The sequence below is a fragment of the Acinonyx jubatus genome, chromosome C1 (genome assembly GCF_027475565.1).
Source record: "Acinonyx jubatus isolate Ajub_Pintada_27869175 chromosome C1, VMU_Ajub_asm_v1.0, whole genome shotgun sequence".
Classification (NCBI taxonomy): Eukaryota; Metazoa; Chordata; class Mammalia; order Carnivora; family Felidae; genus Acinonyx; species Acinonyx jubatus.
In genome coordinates, this window is record NC_069381.1 from 50,578,363 (window position 1) to 50,595,930 (window position 17,568).

The following is a 17,568-nucleotide window of genomic DNA, read 5'->3' on the forward strand; positions in this document are numbered from 1 at the left end:
AGTGCAGAGCCTGCTTGGGAGTCTCTCTCTTCCCCCTTCCCTCTCTCTGACCCCTCCTCCCCTCATGTGCACATGCTCTCTCTCTCTCTCAAAATAAATAAATAAACTTAAAAAAAAAAAGTATGGGGTTGCATGCTTGGCTAAGTTGGTTGAGCATCCAAGTCTCTCTTGGTTTTGGCTCAGGTCATGATCCCAGGGTCAAGGTATCAGCTCCATGCCTTCTTAAGATTCTTTCTCCACCTGCCCCTCTTGCCTGCTCGCATGCATGTGTGCTCGTTTATGCTCTCTCTCTCTCAAATAAAAAAACATATGAACTTTAGGAAGGAAAGCAGAAATAAACAAAAGGCAGAATAAATAAGAAACTCAAGGCAAAAACAAAAACCAGAAATAGAGGACATAAAATAGGAGGTTACATGTGAGCTCACAATACTTGAAAAAAAGAAAAGATAAAAGACATTTAAACTTATAACTGGTAAAAGAAAGAAAGGATGTCATGGTGAGCACATAAGGGATTACAGGACAGAGAAATACTGAGAAAAGGAACCACAATAATTGGAAATTTTAGAAGTGTTAAAAAAGAAAAGAAAAATGATAGACAAAAAGTAAAGCAAAACAGATCCAACATATGTATGTCTGTTTGGGAAAAACCCTAAACCCTGGAAGAAAATATTCTATTTTACATTCAAGAAAACATTCTGAAATAAATTGAAAGCAGGCATCATGTGGCTGAGAAAATTAACAAACATTGGTCAATACCAAGACCCATTCTAAAAAGGTATTTAATTTTAAATCTAAAGAAAGAATCCCTAGAGCAGCTGGGAGGGGAAAAGTTATTTAAAAGGGAAGAAAGTATCAGGTCATCTTCAGATATCTCTACAACACAGAAGATGATGATATTCAAGTATCTTTTTTTTTCTTTTTTTCTATTAAGTGTTCTTTATCTGGTACATTTTACTGATCTTTCCCACCACCACCCTTTTTTTTAAATTCAGTCTTGGGAAAAATTTCATAACCGTCTTTGCTGTCCTTTAAATACAGAAAACACAAAACAATCAAGAATGTGAGAAATACTATTCCCAAGAACTATCTTGAGTAAACAACTAAAGGACAATATTTAGCCCAATAAGAGAGGATTAAAGCAAAAAAAAAAAAAAAAAAAGTAACAAAAGATATAACAGTTATGAGTATCAGTTTACTAAATAGATAATAGAGATAATAAAAGAGAAATAAACTATGTGTACGCTATAAATCATCTCCTTCAGTCCAAGTGGACCAAAACCAAAAAAGGGTATAGAAAAATAGAATAATATAACTAATATGGTATATTTAACTCAGTACTCTGAAATAAAGAACACCTTTCTTTTTAAATGCTTAACATTTATTTCATGTCCACAGTACAAAAAATGAGACATAGTATCTACGTTGTATAATCACATTGCAATAAAACTGATAATTAATATCCAAACTTTGTAACAAAAAGGACTGTCAACTCTTCCAGTTAAAAGTACAAACTGGGGCCTGGGTGGCTCAGTCAGTTAAGCATCTGACTTCAGCTCAGGTCATGAACTCGCGGCTTGTGGGTTTGAGCCCTGCGTGGGGCTCTGTGCTGACAGCTCAGAGCCTGGAGCCTGCTTCAGATTCTGTGTCTCCCTCTCTCTCTGTTCCTCCCCCACTTGTGCACTCGTTCTCTCTCTCTCTCTTTATCTCTCTCTCTCTCTCAAAAATAAAGAGGAAAAAAATGTTTTTTAAAAGTACAAATTGAAATTACAAAATACCTACAAAACAAGAATATGGAAAACTGTATATCAGAATCAATGAGATACCAATAAAAAGTGCTCCAAGGACAATCCTGGGCCTTAAATACGCACATAAGTAAAAAAAAAAAATGATGTAAACATTTGAATCAAAATTGCAAAAAAATACAACACGTGAATATATGATCAAAAAAAATACTTTAACAAAAACATGGAATTCTTCAGACTGGTATATAGTCATAAAATATCAAATCAAGATTTTGATTTGATTTTAATTTTCTTTATCTGTATTTTCTTTTTACTTAATGATAATAATTAAATTTTCCAAAAGCTCAAGATACATTTATATTCTAATTTTTACTACTATATTTTATCTTTAGTGCACGAAGCAAAATTGGAGATTCAGATTTTTAAGATATACACGCAATGAGAAATATCAATGCAGTCTACGATTAGTCTCAAAAAAAAAAAAAACTTCCATGCTCCCCGCAAAACACATTTACCAGACATTACAGGAGTTATATTTCATTATGAATCCAGAGATAAATACTTACATTACCAATTTCAAAGTTCTGTCTCATAAGTAGGTACAGTGAGGCACTGGCATGTGACCGTATTGTACTAATGCTGCTGCTACAGTGTCGGAGAAGCCGGAGGCATAAGTCAGCACACTGCTCTGTTTCTTCTTCAAACAAGAGTTCAGGGAACTGTAAACAGACAAACAAAAACAAAAACACCAACACTGAACTGATGCAGTAGAAGTTCCAGAGATATATTAACATAGCCTGAACTAGAGATGTGTTAGTATAGCCCAGTTTTTTTTTTTTTTTTTTAAGTTTTTATTTATTTTTGGGACAGAGAGAGACAGAGCATGAACGGGGGAGGGCAGAGAGAGAGGGAGACACAGAATCGGAAACAGGCTCCAGGCTCCGAGCCATCAGCCCAGAGCCTGACGCGGGGCTCGAACTCACGGACCGCGAGATCGTGACCTGGCTGAAGTCGGAGGCTTAACCGACTGCGCCACCCAGGCGCCCCAGTATAGCCCAGTTTTAAAAAACAGTTCAGCAATGTTTGCTAATTGGCTAATAATGACAGATTGGGATTGAATACTGAATATGTCACTTATTAGCCAGTAGTGTAATGTTGGACAATGTCTCATCCATAAAATGGACCTAACGGTATTATTTACACGGGACTATGGGACTATCTGAGTAAGATTAGACACTATGCATAAAACAATATAGTAACCATAACCAACATGTAATAATTCTATTAATATGTTTTATTATAAAATGCTATATAAGTAATTTTCATTAGTTCAAGTTTTAACAGCTCTGCATTCCACATTAGATGACTATGATGAAATAGATACCTTCAAGATTTAAGAGTATACCTACGTTCAGAAAACCAACATAGGAAATAAATATCTGAAGTAGTTGAACAAATGGAAGTACCTCCTATTCATCCATGGGGTAAGTTAATGTCAACGGAATGAACTACTTATACCTTAAATTCTTAAATAAATCAAGTTAATGACAGAAGGAGGTTAAGAGAAAACAAGGAAAGCCCCATATTTTAAATCAGTTATTAATTTCAAGCTCTTCTCCACAACAAAACTTTTTTTTTAATGTTTATTTTTGAGAGAGAGTGAGACAAGAGCGTGAACAGGGAAGGGGCAGAGAGAGAGGGAGACACAGAACCCGAAGCAGGCCCCAGGCTCCAAGCCACCAACAGAGAGCCCGACGCAGGGCTCGAACTCACAAACTGTGAGATCGTGACCTGAGCTGAAGTCAGACACTTAACTGACTAAACCACTCAGGTGCCCCCAAAACTACTGTTTTTTAAGCCCCAAACTGGTTACAAGTGATCCAAATAAGAGAGAACTGAAAAGGCAACTAGTAGAAGAGAGGCAAAAAAGAATCATGGGTCTTAGGTTATTATTAAAATTTTTTTTCAATTTTTTAATCTTTATTTATTTTTGAGAGACAGCATGTGAGCAGGGGAGGAGCAGAGAGAGAGGGAGACAAAGAATCTGAAGCAGGCTCCAGGCTCCGAGCTGTCAGCACAGAGCCTGATGCGGGGCACGAAGTCACAAACCGTGAGATCATGACCTGAGCCAAAGTCAGAAGCTCAACCGACTGAGCCACCCAGGCACCCCTTAAAATTTTTACTATATTAACCAAGGAGTGTTAAACGATCTTAGACAATATAAAGAAAGAAAGCCAAGTTGGACAAGACTGAAGGTACAAAAATAACCTACCTTTGAAACCAGGGCTCTCTGTGTAGCGAAACAGTGTTGTAGATAAACTGCACTTTGGTTACAGGCCATGCTATGCAGTAGGACTTTTAGCACCCCACCAAGGATGCTCTCTTTGGATTCTGTTACAGAAACTGTCTGCAATTTAAAAATAAATAAATTTTAAAAATAGATGAATTATGGCTCAATAAATGTTTTTTGTACAACCCCAATTCACCAAATCTATACTTTAAATCCTTCTTGTTTGTGTTCTTACCTGGACAACAATCTCTAATGTATCCAAAATGATTAGGTTTGCTTCAGTAGCCAGATTTCCATCAATCAGTGCTTCATGCTCAATCTCTGCTCTTGATCTAATACAAAATATTATAAGTATATTTACCTTTTAAAAGAGCCAATAGATCCACAATTCAAAAAAGACTTAAAGATACATAGAAATAAAAAACTTGGAACCATTTGTCAGTATTTGCCTTAAAGAAAACTTGTAAGAGAATAAAAAGACAATTATTTTACACATTATAAGTGTTTTCTTTTACCCTACATTTTGTCAACCACGTCAGTACAGATTTTCACATCCCATTGTAATTCTACAATACCACTGAAAACAAATGTTTAGCTTTCAGAGATGTGGCAAACGCAGGAGCATATTTTTTATTCTCAATGGCACAGACACTAGGTGGTGCTATGTGGGCTTGTATTTAGGGCTGCTTCATGTAAAGCAATACTCAAAATGTTTAGTGTTCATCTCACTCCTTCAAGGATTTTCGACATATTTACTTAGGATAAAAGTACTTATTTTTTTCCAAATTGTCACCTAATTTCTCAGTATTTTTGTTATCAAAAATAGAAAAAAATTTTGCTATAGATTTTTGATACAGCAATTTTGATACAGAAAGTGATTTACCTCTTCCCCAAACTCTGGACAGAATCACTCAATAGAAACAAAACAAACTGATGCAATAAAGTGGTTTTCTTAAAGACTAGTATTTATTAAAAATATAAAGAGTAATATTAAGAATAGCTCCATATGATTTATGGGTAAAATTGACGTTTATTTTAGTAGTGATAGATAGATAGATAGATAGATATAGAAACAATTACACCTACATAGACAAAACAAACACATAAATCAAGGTGGAAGAACAAGAACATTTTAAATGTTAACTTTTCAAAGTTTCTGGATGTTTAAACCTCTGAATCTTTACTACCACTTAGGAGAATAGTTCATGAATTTACATTTTATAAATTAAAGGAGAAAATACAACATAGTTAGAATTAAATTGGGAAATATATATATGTTCAAACTTAAAATTTCAGCAAGATTTTGTGAAGAAACCTGACAATAACATGATGGTTTAAACAAAAAGAATCGGGAAAACACCAAAAAAAAAAAAAAGCTTCCTTAAAACACAGCAAGACATGCAGAGAAAACACATTATACAAATGCAAAAGAAAGCAATATACTAATATCATAGCATCTCACTGCTTTGTGATTTCTTTTTTTTTTTTTAAGTTTATTTATTTATTTAGAGAGAGAGAGAGAGCAAGTGCACACGTGCACGCCAGCAGAGGAGGGGCAAAGAGAGAGGGAAAGAGAATCCAAGCAGGCTCTGTGCTGTCAATGCAGAGCCCCACTTGGGGCTCGCACTCACAAACCGTGAGATCAAGACCTGAGCCAAAGACAAGAGTCAGATGCTCGACTGACTGAGCCACCTGGCAGCCCTATCCTTTGTGATTTCTAAAAAACAAAACACACCTGCAAAAAATAAAGAAATGGACTTGAACAGACGAGGAGAGAAAAGTGGACATACTCAAAGTTTAAGAATTTTTAAGTATTTATATTGTATTTAATACCTGCTATAGTCTGAGTATTTGTGTCATCACAAAATTCATGTTAAAAATCTAATGCCCAAGGTGATAGTATTAGCAGGTAGGGTCTTTGGAAGGTAATTAGGTCATCAGGGCAGAGCCCTCATGAATGGGGATTAATGCCTTTATGAAAGAGGCCCAGGGAGTCTGCTTGCTCTTCCACCAAAGACAGCATTCTTGCTGTAACCCTGATGAGGGCCTTCACTAGACATCAAACTGAAGGTGCCATGATCTTGGAATTCCCAGCCTCCAAAACTGTCAGAAATAAATTGCTGTTGTTTATAAGCAATGCACTGTGTTCTATTTTGTTACAGCCTGAAGAGACTACGACAGTTTCTGGTAATCCAAACTCTCATCTATGTGGTAGCAAGTCTGTGATTTCTCACTCTACTGGCTTGCATAAGGCAGTGTTTCCTATGGTCTATGATGTTACTATCAGTGTATTTCTGCAAGTTTATCTGTGAAAATCCTTGAAAGCCTGGTCTGAAGATGGTCCTCAGGTAGCGTGACTGAGCAGCCTGGTTTACTTTAGGACAGGACTGAGGGATTCCCTGGGATGAACATTCAGTGCTAACACTGGGTGTAGTACTAGGCAAACCTGAATGAGCTTGTCATCATATTCTCAAAGTTTATTGGGCCAGTCAAGCTACTTGAGGCCTAACTTGTAATTACAAATTCTCAAGACAAAAATTTCAGCCCCTTGACTCAATGCCAAGTTTCAAGCTAAGCAATTTTACCTGAGGTCACATGGGCAGTAAGAAGGGATTATTTTTGGTGCCCCTTACACTGAAGGTCCAGCTCATTAGGTACAAGCTCTCAGGAAGTACATTTTTAGTTGTTTTTGGCAGTAGGGGTCAATTAGTGTTCCTAGCTTACCTCCATGCTAGAAACAGAAGACCTGTAGTGTTTCTGTGTTTCTCTTAATTATATTTTAAGCTCCAAGAGGACAAAGATTAGCTTTCTAATTCTTGGATCCCTGAAATATGAAGTTCAGTGCACTCCCAAATTACATTAAAAAACTGTTGCAGAATGTATTTCAAAGGCATATTTTTGGAGACAGTTGTTGGAGACAAAATGGGTAACATTTTGCTTTACTATACCACATGAAAAATTCTTCCCCTAAATATTTTTTAATCTAAAATTTAAACATTAAATATAACTGGGCGCCTGGGTGTCTCAGTTGGTTAAGTGTCCGACTCTCGATTCTGGCTCAGGTCATGATCTCACAGTTCATGGGATTGAGGCTGTCAGCACAGAGCCTGCTAAGGATTTTCTCTCTCCCTCTCTCTCTCCCTCTCTCTCTCTCTCTCTCTCTCTCTCTCTCTCTCTCTCTCTCTCTCTCTCCTCCCTTCCCTCACTCACACACATGCGCTCTCTCAAAACAAATAGACATCAAAAAAATTAAACCTATTTTGTTGTCTAAGATTTGAATACCTAATATATATATAAAACAATAAAATTAGCCATTTTCCTCCTGCATTTGAAATCCAACAAGCCCATCAGTAACATAAAATACGTTATATTACTTGTCAAGCTTCTCAGTGTTTTGACGCCAGTGAGTCATATCCTTTCTCCACCTCAGATTTTCTTGACTTCCAAAGGCACTTCCAGATGGGCTTCTCTCTGTCAAATAAATTTCAAAACCATTTTTAAAGTGCTGTTTCATTTGGACCACCTATATGTATATCTGCAAATATATAAGATATACTGCACAATGTTAACTTTATACACAGCCATTTTATCCTCACTACAGGTCGCAAAAACTAACGATGGTACTTTTTATTAAAAATGTTTTATGGGGCGCCCGGGTGGCTCTGTCAGTTAAGCATCCAACTTCGGCTCAGGTCATGATCTCATGGCTCTTGAGTTCAAGACCCACATCAGGTTCTGTGCTGACAGTCTGGAGCCTGGAGCCTGCTTCAGATTCTGTGTCTCCCTCTCTCTCTGCCCCTCCTCTGCTCAAGCTCTGACTCTCTCTCTCTCTCAAAAATTTTTTTCATTTTTATAACAGTTATAGCAGAAATATATTACCTGCATTATATATAAAAAAAACCAAATGCCCTTTTATATAAGCAAACTTTCTAACACTGTTTTCTCTGAACCTAAACCATGGCTTATTAGGCCCTACGTGGGTCTTATAAGACCTTATTTCCTACCACACTCTCTCTCCTACTTATGCCACCACACTTATTTTGTGTGTGTTTTCTATATATGCTCCTGATTTAGGACCTCTGTAATAGTGGTTGTTCCTCTTATGTGACTGTGCTCCCCACAAATTTTCATTGACCAATCATTCATCACCTCCACATAAAGGTCTTCCCCAACTCCCCAACACTTCCTTTCCTCTTAATTGGCTTTAGTTCTCTCCACAGCACTTATCATCACAAGAATATAAGCTACTTAAGAATGGAGATTATGCCTATTTTGTCCACCCCTTTATGTTTAGGGTTGACAAGGTGTCTGGCAATACTGAAGTTCAGTAAGCTTTTCTTTAATACAGAAACAAAGTAAGAAGGATTCCTAAAACAATTAGGAATTATTATTTGGTCCACAGAAGACAGGACAGGAGAAAGAAGAGGGCTTTCATACAAGGCTTCTGGGATAGAAAGCAGACAGAATGCTGTGGGCTCCCAGAAGGGGCAGCAGTGACAGAACTGGTTCATACAAATCCAGAAGTGAAGAAGGTATTGAGAATTGTGGAGAGATTTACACTTAAAGGAAGGAATTAGCCATGACTTCAGACTTTCAACTAGAAAACTAATGCTTCTTTTTGAAAAGCCTGAGATTTTAAATTAGTTGGGAGAATGCAAAGAAAAAGGAAAGTAAAAATTTAGAGTCCAAGTAGAAATTTTAAAAATAATGAGAAATGAGGCACCTGGGTGGCTCAGTTGGTTAAGCATCCAACTCTTGATTTTGGCTTAGGTCATGATCCTAGGGTTGTGGGATTGAGCCTCAAGTTGGGCTCTGAGCTGACAGCATGGAGCCTGCCTGGAATTCTCACTCTCTCCTCTCCTCTCTACCCCTCCCCACACTTGTGTGCATGTGCTCTCCCTCTCAAAATAAATAAACTTAAAAAAAAAAAAATAATGAGAAGCAAATATGCTACACAATAAAGGACATGTCTGGATAAGTCTTCTGCTTTCTCTCCCTTCCCTTCACTTTCCTTCTCTTCCCACCTCTTTTTTTATTATGAAACCTCTATCTTTAAAAAATTTGGTAAAAGAAAACAAAAAAGATATGCCTGTATTTACCCAGTTAACAAAACAAATATCTGGGATCTATTTACATTTTTATCATTAACTTTCTTCCCCCCATGAAATTGTCCCTCATCTCTTATCACCCAATGTCTATCATTGGGTGACATAACTTGGGTGTCCAAATTCAAATAAGAATTGCAAAGGTCTTATTTTTCTAAGAACTTCAATTTTTTAAAAATTAAGATACAACAGACGTATGTCATTATATTCGTTTCAGGTGTACAATATGATTCAATATCTGTATACATTTATGAAATGATCACCACTCTAAATCTAGTCAATATCCATTACCACATATTATAATTTTCCTATGATGAGAACTTAAAACCTACTCTCTTAGTAACTTTCAAATGTACAATATGGTATAAACTGTAGTCACCAGGCTATACATTACATCCCAGTACTTAAGTATTTTATAACTGGACATTTGTACCTCTTGACACCTCCATCCTCTCTGCCCTCCTCTCCCCCCACACCTACGGCACCACTAACAGAGGTATCTAGGAGTTTATTCATTTATTTCCTTTAGATTCTACATATAGAATTTCAATTTCTACATTCAAACAAAGATGACTGTCCCAAGGCTACAGGTTTAAAAACATAACATACTACTAACAGTGCCACTCTCTCCAACAAGAAACTTTAGAAAGAGGTGCAGTAGAATATATAGAACACTACATCGGAAGTCAAAAGAGCCTGGTTCTGTCACTTAGTTTATGATCATAGGCAAGTTATTTACCTCTGGTGAGTTTTATTTTCTTTAACTTAAAGGTTGAAGATAATCTTCATTAGATTTTGGTAATAATTAAATGAACTAAATAAAAGTTCATTTTCATATATATTTTTTAAATGTTTATTCATTTTTGAGAGACAGAACACGGTGGTAGAGGGGGAGAGGGAGGGAGACACAGAATCCAAAGCAGGCTCCAGGCTCCTAGCTGTCAGCACACAGCCCAGAGTGGGGCTCGAACCCACAAACAGTGAGGTCATGATCTGAGCCGAAGTCAGGCACTTAACCGATTGAGCTACCCAGGGGTCCCTCATTTTCATTCTTTTTTAGAAGGTTGTTGTACATAATAAATCTGTAAGTACACTATACATTGCATACAACTAAAGTGGGGGAAAAAAAGCAAACGGTGCTCTTAATTCCAAAGGCAAAGATTCTGTATTATTATGAAATTCCAACCATAAATAGCATATAAAAGATATTTAAGTTAACTTGAATAAATGATCACTATGTTTATGGCTTATCAGAAAACATTAAAAATATTCATGTAAATGTGCATTCCTCTTTTAAGTCAAATATACATTGAACTATTAGCATATGTCATGTATACAGGTGACTAGGCCATGTCCCTGACCCTAAGGAGCTCTCAGCAACGTCATTATTTGTGACTTCAGAATTTACGAAATGTTTAAACACACGTGGGTCACTACAATGATGAAAGATCAGTTAGTTACACTACCTTCTAAATTCCCAAAACAATCAAAAGCGGATAAGGAAAAGGAAAGTGAGGAGATGGAGTGACCTGGCCAAGGTTATATGGCTAAAGGATAGCAGTATCTGGGAGTAGAAACAGGCCTCAAATGCTACTAACTGGTTTCTCTCCCTGATACCTGAGGCTGAGGGACAATATCTTTCCCTGAAATACAGGCTATTTTAATTCATTGTACAAACTAGGAAATTTATTTTAAGAGTAAGAAGTGATGCAATGTAGCAAGTATGAAACTAAGAGTGAATCCTAGTGTCCATTATGGACTTTGGGTGATAATGATGTGTCAGTGCAGGTTCACCAGCTGTTTAAGAAGTACACCACTCTGCTGAGGGATGTTGATAACAGGTAAGGCTATGCCTGTGTGCTAGGGAGTATACAGGGAATCTCTGTACTGTTAGCTCGATTTTGCTATGGACCTAAAACTGCTTTTAAAACGTCTATTTTAAAAGATAAGGGATGCTATTCATAATCACATAAGGACAACAGGAATAAACTGAGACTGTCCAGAACAAATCAGGAAATACGTTCACCCTACTCAGGACTCGAACTTGAATCCCTAGAGAGATGTGGTTATTCAAGTTAATTCAGAGTTTCATTTAAAACACTTTTTTTAAAAAAGTGTCGAATCACTGAAGATTTGCAACAATGACCATTGTAATAAATATTTCAAAGAAACAAAAAATTCTCACCAGAAGGAGAAGATAATGTGTACGTACCAAGCTGTCCTCGGCTTCGGCGCACCATTTCTTGCCTAGCACCTATGCTCCCAAGAATAGCTTCTTCAAGCTTTGCTCTCATGTCTTTTGATTTCTTAAAGGTCAAACTATTCATTCTTTCAAACACTTTCTTTCCCTAAAATTTAAACATTAGCAAAGAAGAGCCATTGAGGAAATTTCCTTCTTCCTTTTCCACATTATGTTTTCTTTCTCATTTTTCTCTGCAATGGCATAGTGATCACTTACTTTGTACTCAAAGCAAGATACGCAGAGATAAAGCAAATCTAATAGCCGGTTTAGCTGTAGGACTGAGAGATCTGTGAACCACTTTTGTAGAACTGTCTCATCTGCATTCTTGAGAACCCAAAGTAGACAGATCAAAAGGCTCCGACTCGATTCTGCTGAAAAGGTAGTGTGTTGCCTACCACTCTGAAAATAAAGAACAGTAGAATGAGACAGACTGATCAATGGCCATTTCTTTTCTGGGGTTGTCAACTGTTTTCTTCTAACTGTAATAAAACAAAAATTGCTTAAAAAATCAAATATTTAAAAAGAACCATTTGATTTAGACAATACTTGAATAAGTCATATAGAGCCTTAAACTTCAGGTCCTGAAGTTTAATAACTTTTCCTGGCATTGAAAGATTGTTTTAATTTATATGGTAGGGTTTCCTGTAGACAATAAACACTGAAAGAAACAAGGGAAAAACATAACAGATCCACTATTAAAACTAAGATATCTATGTTCATCATGTCTGATATAATATGGTAAAAGAAAAAGCAAATGACTCCATAAAGTGGTATAAGAATAGAGCAGAATAGTAATAACAAAATGTTTATCAGGCTTAAAGAACCATGGATTCCTCTCAAGGGCCACTGACAAAAGGGAAGAGTCTTAGACCATACGTAAATAAAAGGCACTTTCACTTAGAGAAATAAGGTGAAGGTGCTATCTACAGTCTTCAATCTGCACTTGTAATACAGCATGTGAAAATGAAAAAAATGAAAAAAAAATGAAAAATTAGGAATAAAAACTTGTCTACAATACCATTTATTCCATATTTACTCTGTTCTAATCATCATGCTAAGCTCTTTCTGTACATTATTTCATTTAGTCCTCCAACAGTATCACCAAGCAGGTTGTATCATCTTAGTTTTATAGACAAGAATACAGGATGACAATTAACGGTGATGATGATGACAAAACAGAACATTTGAGATGTGCTAGACACTGTGCTAATCATTTCTCATTTGACTCTCACAATGATTTCTGAGATGGTATTAATCACTGTTATTTCTAGTTTAAACGTAAGGAAATGAAAAGCTAGAGATTAAGCCAAGATTTTAGTCCAGGTTAACCAGACTCCAAAGCTTATACTCTTTACCATTACACTACATTCTAAGCTTTGGTTAGGTAAATATACTAACTAATAATAAGAAAGCCTTGGAAGGGATGTTGAGAAGAGAAGACAAAGGAAAGTTTAACATACTTAACTGTTGGAGTCATGATCTCAACTACTACCTTACTCTCCCCTCCATCCTAGATGATAAAAATGATAGCAGTTGACTCTTCTATGATGCTTACTCTGTGCTAGGCACTGTACTGAACACTTTGTGCATATTAACTTATTTATCCCTTGCACCCATCCAAAAAGATAAATATTATTACTCACCACATCTTATAGTCAAAGAAAACTAAGACACCGAGAAGTATTCTATACAGGTATTTTGCAGTAAGTAGCAGGCCTGAGATTCAAATGCAGAAGAAAGGGTGGCTCCAGAGAGAAATCAAACACTTATCTATGTTCACTATGCTTGCACATATAAGTGAATTCACCTACATAAACTCACTTAACCAAATCACACAATAACCAAATTAAGAACTCAATGGAGTGATTTAAAGTAATATTAGGTAGAATTAAGGAGAGAATTAGTAAACTGGAAGATAGATCAAAAACAACAACCCAGTGTGAAGAACAGGTTAACAACAAGATGGACTATACAGAAGAAGAGAAGAGACACAGAGGATGCAATAAAGAGGACTAACATAAGCTTAACTGGAATATAAAAAGAGGAGAGACAGAATGAAGAAGAGGACATATTTGGGCAAATAATAGTCTAGAATTTCACAGAACTGAAGATGCTGAACCACAGATTTAAGAAGTCCAAAAAAAAAAAAAAAAAAACCAAGCAGAACAAACATAAAGAAATTCAAAACTAGATGCAACAGAATGAAACCACAGAAGACCAATTCTAAGGAGAATATCATAAAAAAGAGGTGGCGGGAGAGACAGATTATCTTTAAAGAAGCAATAGTTCAACACCTTTTTTTTTTTTTTTTTTTTTAAGAGAGAGAGAGAAAACATGAGCAGGGTAAGGGAAAGGGCAGAGGGAGAGAGAACGGGGTTTTTTTAGTTTATTTACTTATTTTTGAGAGAGAGAGACAGAGCACATGTACTTAAGAGTGAGCTGGGGAGGTGCACACACAGAGAGACAGAGACAGAGAGAGAGAGAGAGGGAGAGGGAGACAGAGAATCCCAAGCAGGCTTCGTGCTGTCAGCACACAGCTCTATGTGGGGCTCGATCTCATAAACCATGAGATTACGACCTGAGCTGAAATCAAGAGTCAGATGCTTAACCAACTGAGCCACCCAAGCGCCCAAGACACAGCTAAAGCAGTAATTGAAGTGTGTTTGGGTGGTGCAGTCAGTTAAGTGACCAACTCTTGACTTCGGCTCAGGTCATGATTCCACCATTCTGGAGTTTGAGCCCCAAATGCAGCTCCCCAGAGCCTGATTGGGATTCTCTCTCTCTCTGCCCCTCTCCACTTACGTTCTTTCTCTCTCTCAAAATAAATAAATGAACTTTAAAAATAAAAAAAGTAGCAGTAATGGAAATGAGAAGACAGTGGAGACAATGCCCTTAGCATGCTGAAAGAAAACAGGATACTCAGATGCTATTTCAAAAAAACACAAAATATAAAAACCTTAAGAATGAAGGTCAAATAAAGATATTTTTCAAAGAAACACAGAAAGTTCATCACCATAGCACAGAAAATTCTAAAGGATACAGTATTTCTTATGGAAGGTCACAAATTTGGGAAAAAAGCAAATACAGTGGTGAACACATGTGCAAATTTAAATGATAATTAAATTTATATAGCCATACAAGTAATAATAATGTCTCTTGAAGTTTAAATGATATATACTATTAAAAACGCATGAAAATAGCATTTAAGTAGGCAGAAAGGTAAATAAATAATCAACCTGTTCTAAGATCCTTCTATTAACCAATGTGAAAGTAAGGGTAATGATTAAATGAGATGGAATTTAATTTAAGGAAGTATACAGTGATTTGTAATGCAATGAAAAAAAGAAACAGAATGTATAACTTCTAAAGTAGAAGAAAGGAAAAAGATAGAACAAGGAAAATGAATGAAAGGAAAAAAATAATCAAAAAAAACAATAAATGAGACAAAAAGGCATACGGGGTGGGACAATATGAAGTAAAATTAAAGAATGTTAAGTACATTAAATTTAGTTATATCAAATTAAGTGGATTTTGTTAAAAAATTTTTTTAATGTTTACTTTTGAGAGAGAGAGAGAGAGAGAGAGAGAGAGAGAGAAAACGCTCGGATGGAGGAGAGTGAGAGAGAGGAGACACAGAATCTGAAGCAGGCTCCAGGCTTTGAGCTGTCTGCACAGAGCCCATTGAGGGGCTTGAACCCATGAACATGAGATCATGACCTCAGCCGAAGCTGTACGCTTAACCGACTGAGCCACCCAGGCATCCTAAAAAAATTTTTTAATGTTTTATTATTTATTTTTGAGAGAGAGAGAGAGAACAGGGGAGGGATAGAGAGAGGGAGACACAGAATCTGACGCAGGCTCCAGGCTCTGAGCTGTCAGCACAGAGCCCAATGCAGGGCTTGAATTCAGGAACAGCGAGATCATGACCTGAGCCAAAGTTGGATGCTTAACTGACTGAGCCACCCAGGTGCCCCTAAATTAAGTGGCTTTTAAAAACTCTAGTGAAAGAGTTTTTAAATACAGAACACTGAAATACACTAAAGAATATGCACTTTCAAATACATGAGCTATTTGCAAAAACTGACTAAATACAAGACCATGAAACCAGCTGTAACAAATATAACAAACTGAAAAATTACACAAAGTTCTCTGATCATGAAATCAGGTCAAAATCAGAAACAAAGGATTATGAGAAATTTTCCTATGACTAAATATTTTAAAACAAAAACTTAGGGTATAAAAGACAAAAATAATCATAATGAACTTCAGATATATTTTGAACTGAATAATAAAAATGCTACATATAAACTGTGGCATGTAACTAAAACAATAATTAAAGGAAAATATACAGGCTTAAAATATGTACCAAAGAAGAAAGGATGAAAATTATTAAGTTAAACATCCACCAAGAAGTGAGAGAAAGAAAACTATAAGTGCAAAAAAAGTAGAAGACATTAAATAATGAAGATAAACATTCAAAAGAACCCAAATTGGTTCTTTATAAAGACTAAAGATATACACAAATTTCTACTGAGACTGATTTAAGACAAATGTACAAAAAAAATCAGTCACATAAATGAAACCATTTATATTTACTACAGATGGTATAGACACTAAAAAGATTATAGAAGATATTTGAATTTTGTATGCCAATAGATTTTAATAAATTTCTATTAGAATAAAATTTACAGAAACCAGTATAAAAGGAAATAGAAAACTTCAACAGTCTTAGAGTCATTAAAGAAATTAAATCAGTACTTTTTAAACTTTCAAAAAAGAAAACTCCAAGTACAGATGGCCTCACCCACAATTTCCCCAAATACTCCAGGAAGAAATAACTCCAATTTTAAACAAGTCTCTACAGACAGCATAAAAGGGCAAATTCCCTGGCTCATTTAAATTGGCTTACCTAACCATTATTCCAAAATTTGTAAAGAACATTATGAGAAAAACATTACAAGCAATTTTACTGACAAACATAAATACACGTATCTTAAATTACAGCACATAAAATCCATTAATACACAATCATGAAAAAAAGCTGGGTTTAATTCAGGAACTGAAGGTAGGTTTAATACTAGAAAATCAATTGAAAGGGGCCTCAGTAAAAGATTAAAAAGCAAAATAACAGGTGCCTGGGGGGCTCAGTTGGTTAAGTGTCCAACTTCGGTTCAGGTCATGATCTCATGGTTTGTGGGTTCAAGCCCCGCATTGGACTCTGTGCTGACAGCTCGAAGTCTAGAGCCTGCTTCGGATTTTGTGTCTCCCTGTCTCTCTGCCTCTCTGCTTGTGCTCTGTCTCTCTCAAAAATAAACATTGAAAAAAAAACCAAAAAAGGCAAAATAACATGAGTATCTCAGTGGATGCAAAGAAAGCATGATTAAAATTCAACTACTTGTAATTAAAAAACAAAACTCTTAGCAAACTAGGAACAGAAGAGAACGTCCATAATGTAATAGAGGATAGCTGCTAAAAAAAAAAAAAAAAAAAAAAATCCAAAACAAAAAATCCCCAAAACTACATCACATACGTTTAAGAATGAAGTGTTCCAGTTTCCCCTTTAAGGATGTTATCACCATTTGTATTCAACAACTGTACTGGAAGTTTTAGCCAATAAAATAAGTTATGAGAAAAACTTGAAAGAAACAAACTGCCACTATTCATAGATGACTGGACTGTGTATGTAGAAAAAAAGCCTATACATATGTTATTAGTTTAGCAATTCTGCTAAAAATAAACATCACTGTATAAAATCAATTCCATTTCCACATGAAAGTAATCAACAGTTGGAAAAAATAATTTTTGAAAAATATGACATTTATAAGATTATATATAATTATATGTATTATATAATTTTATAATATTATAAAAGTAAAAAAATATCAAAGACCAAAAAACACATCTACAAAAAATGTACTAGGACTCTTTTAGTGAAAAGTATAAAAGTGTATATATTTCTAGACATTAAAGAAGGCCTAAATAATAGGTAGACCTTTCATGTTCAATGATTAGGAGATTCAGTAGTGTAAAAGTATCAATTGTCCTCAAAATTAACTCACAGAATCATTACAATCTTAACCAAAATCCCCACAGATTCACCGGTTTTTATTTACTTTAGTGAAACATCATGAGATAATTTTAAAATTTATGTAGAAATGCAAAGGGCCAAGAATTAGCCAAGAAATTTTT

The 17,568-nt window shown here is 35.7% G+C and overlaps 1 protein-coding gene across 13 annotated transcripts in view; it reads right to left on the reverse strand.

The window, feature by feature from the left end:
- DOCK7 (dedicator of cytokinesis 7) overlaps positions 1-17,568 on the reverse strand; it is a 224,653-nt gene that overhangs the window by 36,158 nt on the left and 170,927 nt on the right. For 7 of the 13 annotated variants that reach the window (XM_027059012.2, XM_027059011.2, XM_053214173.1 and 4 more), the window contains 6 exons: positions 11,596-11,778; positions 11,323-11,485; positions 7,407-7,503; positions 4,268-4,364; positions 4,015-4,149; positions 2,309-2,461 (listed from right to left, as the gene is read on the reverse strand). In XM_027059012.2, the coding sequence (XP_026914813.1) occupies positions 2,309-2,461; positions 4,015-4,149; positions 4,268-4,364; positions 7,407-7,503; positions 11,323-11,485; positions 11,596-11,778 (828 nt within the window). The remainder of the gene's footprint in view (positions 1-2,308; positions 2,462-4,014; positions 4,150-4,267; positions 4,365-7,406; positions 7,504-11,322; positions 11,486-11,595; positions 11,779-17,568) is intronic. The other 6 variants (XM_027059014.2, XM_027059013.2, XM_027059010.2 and 3 more) reach the window with 1 other exon arrangement.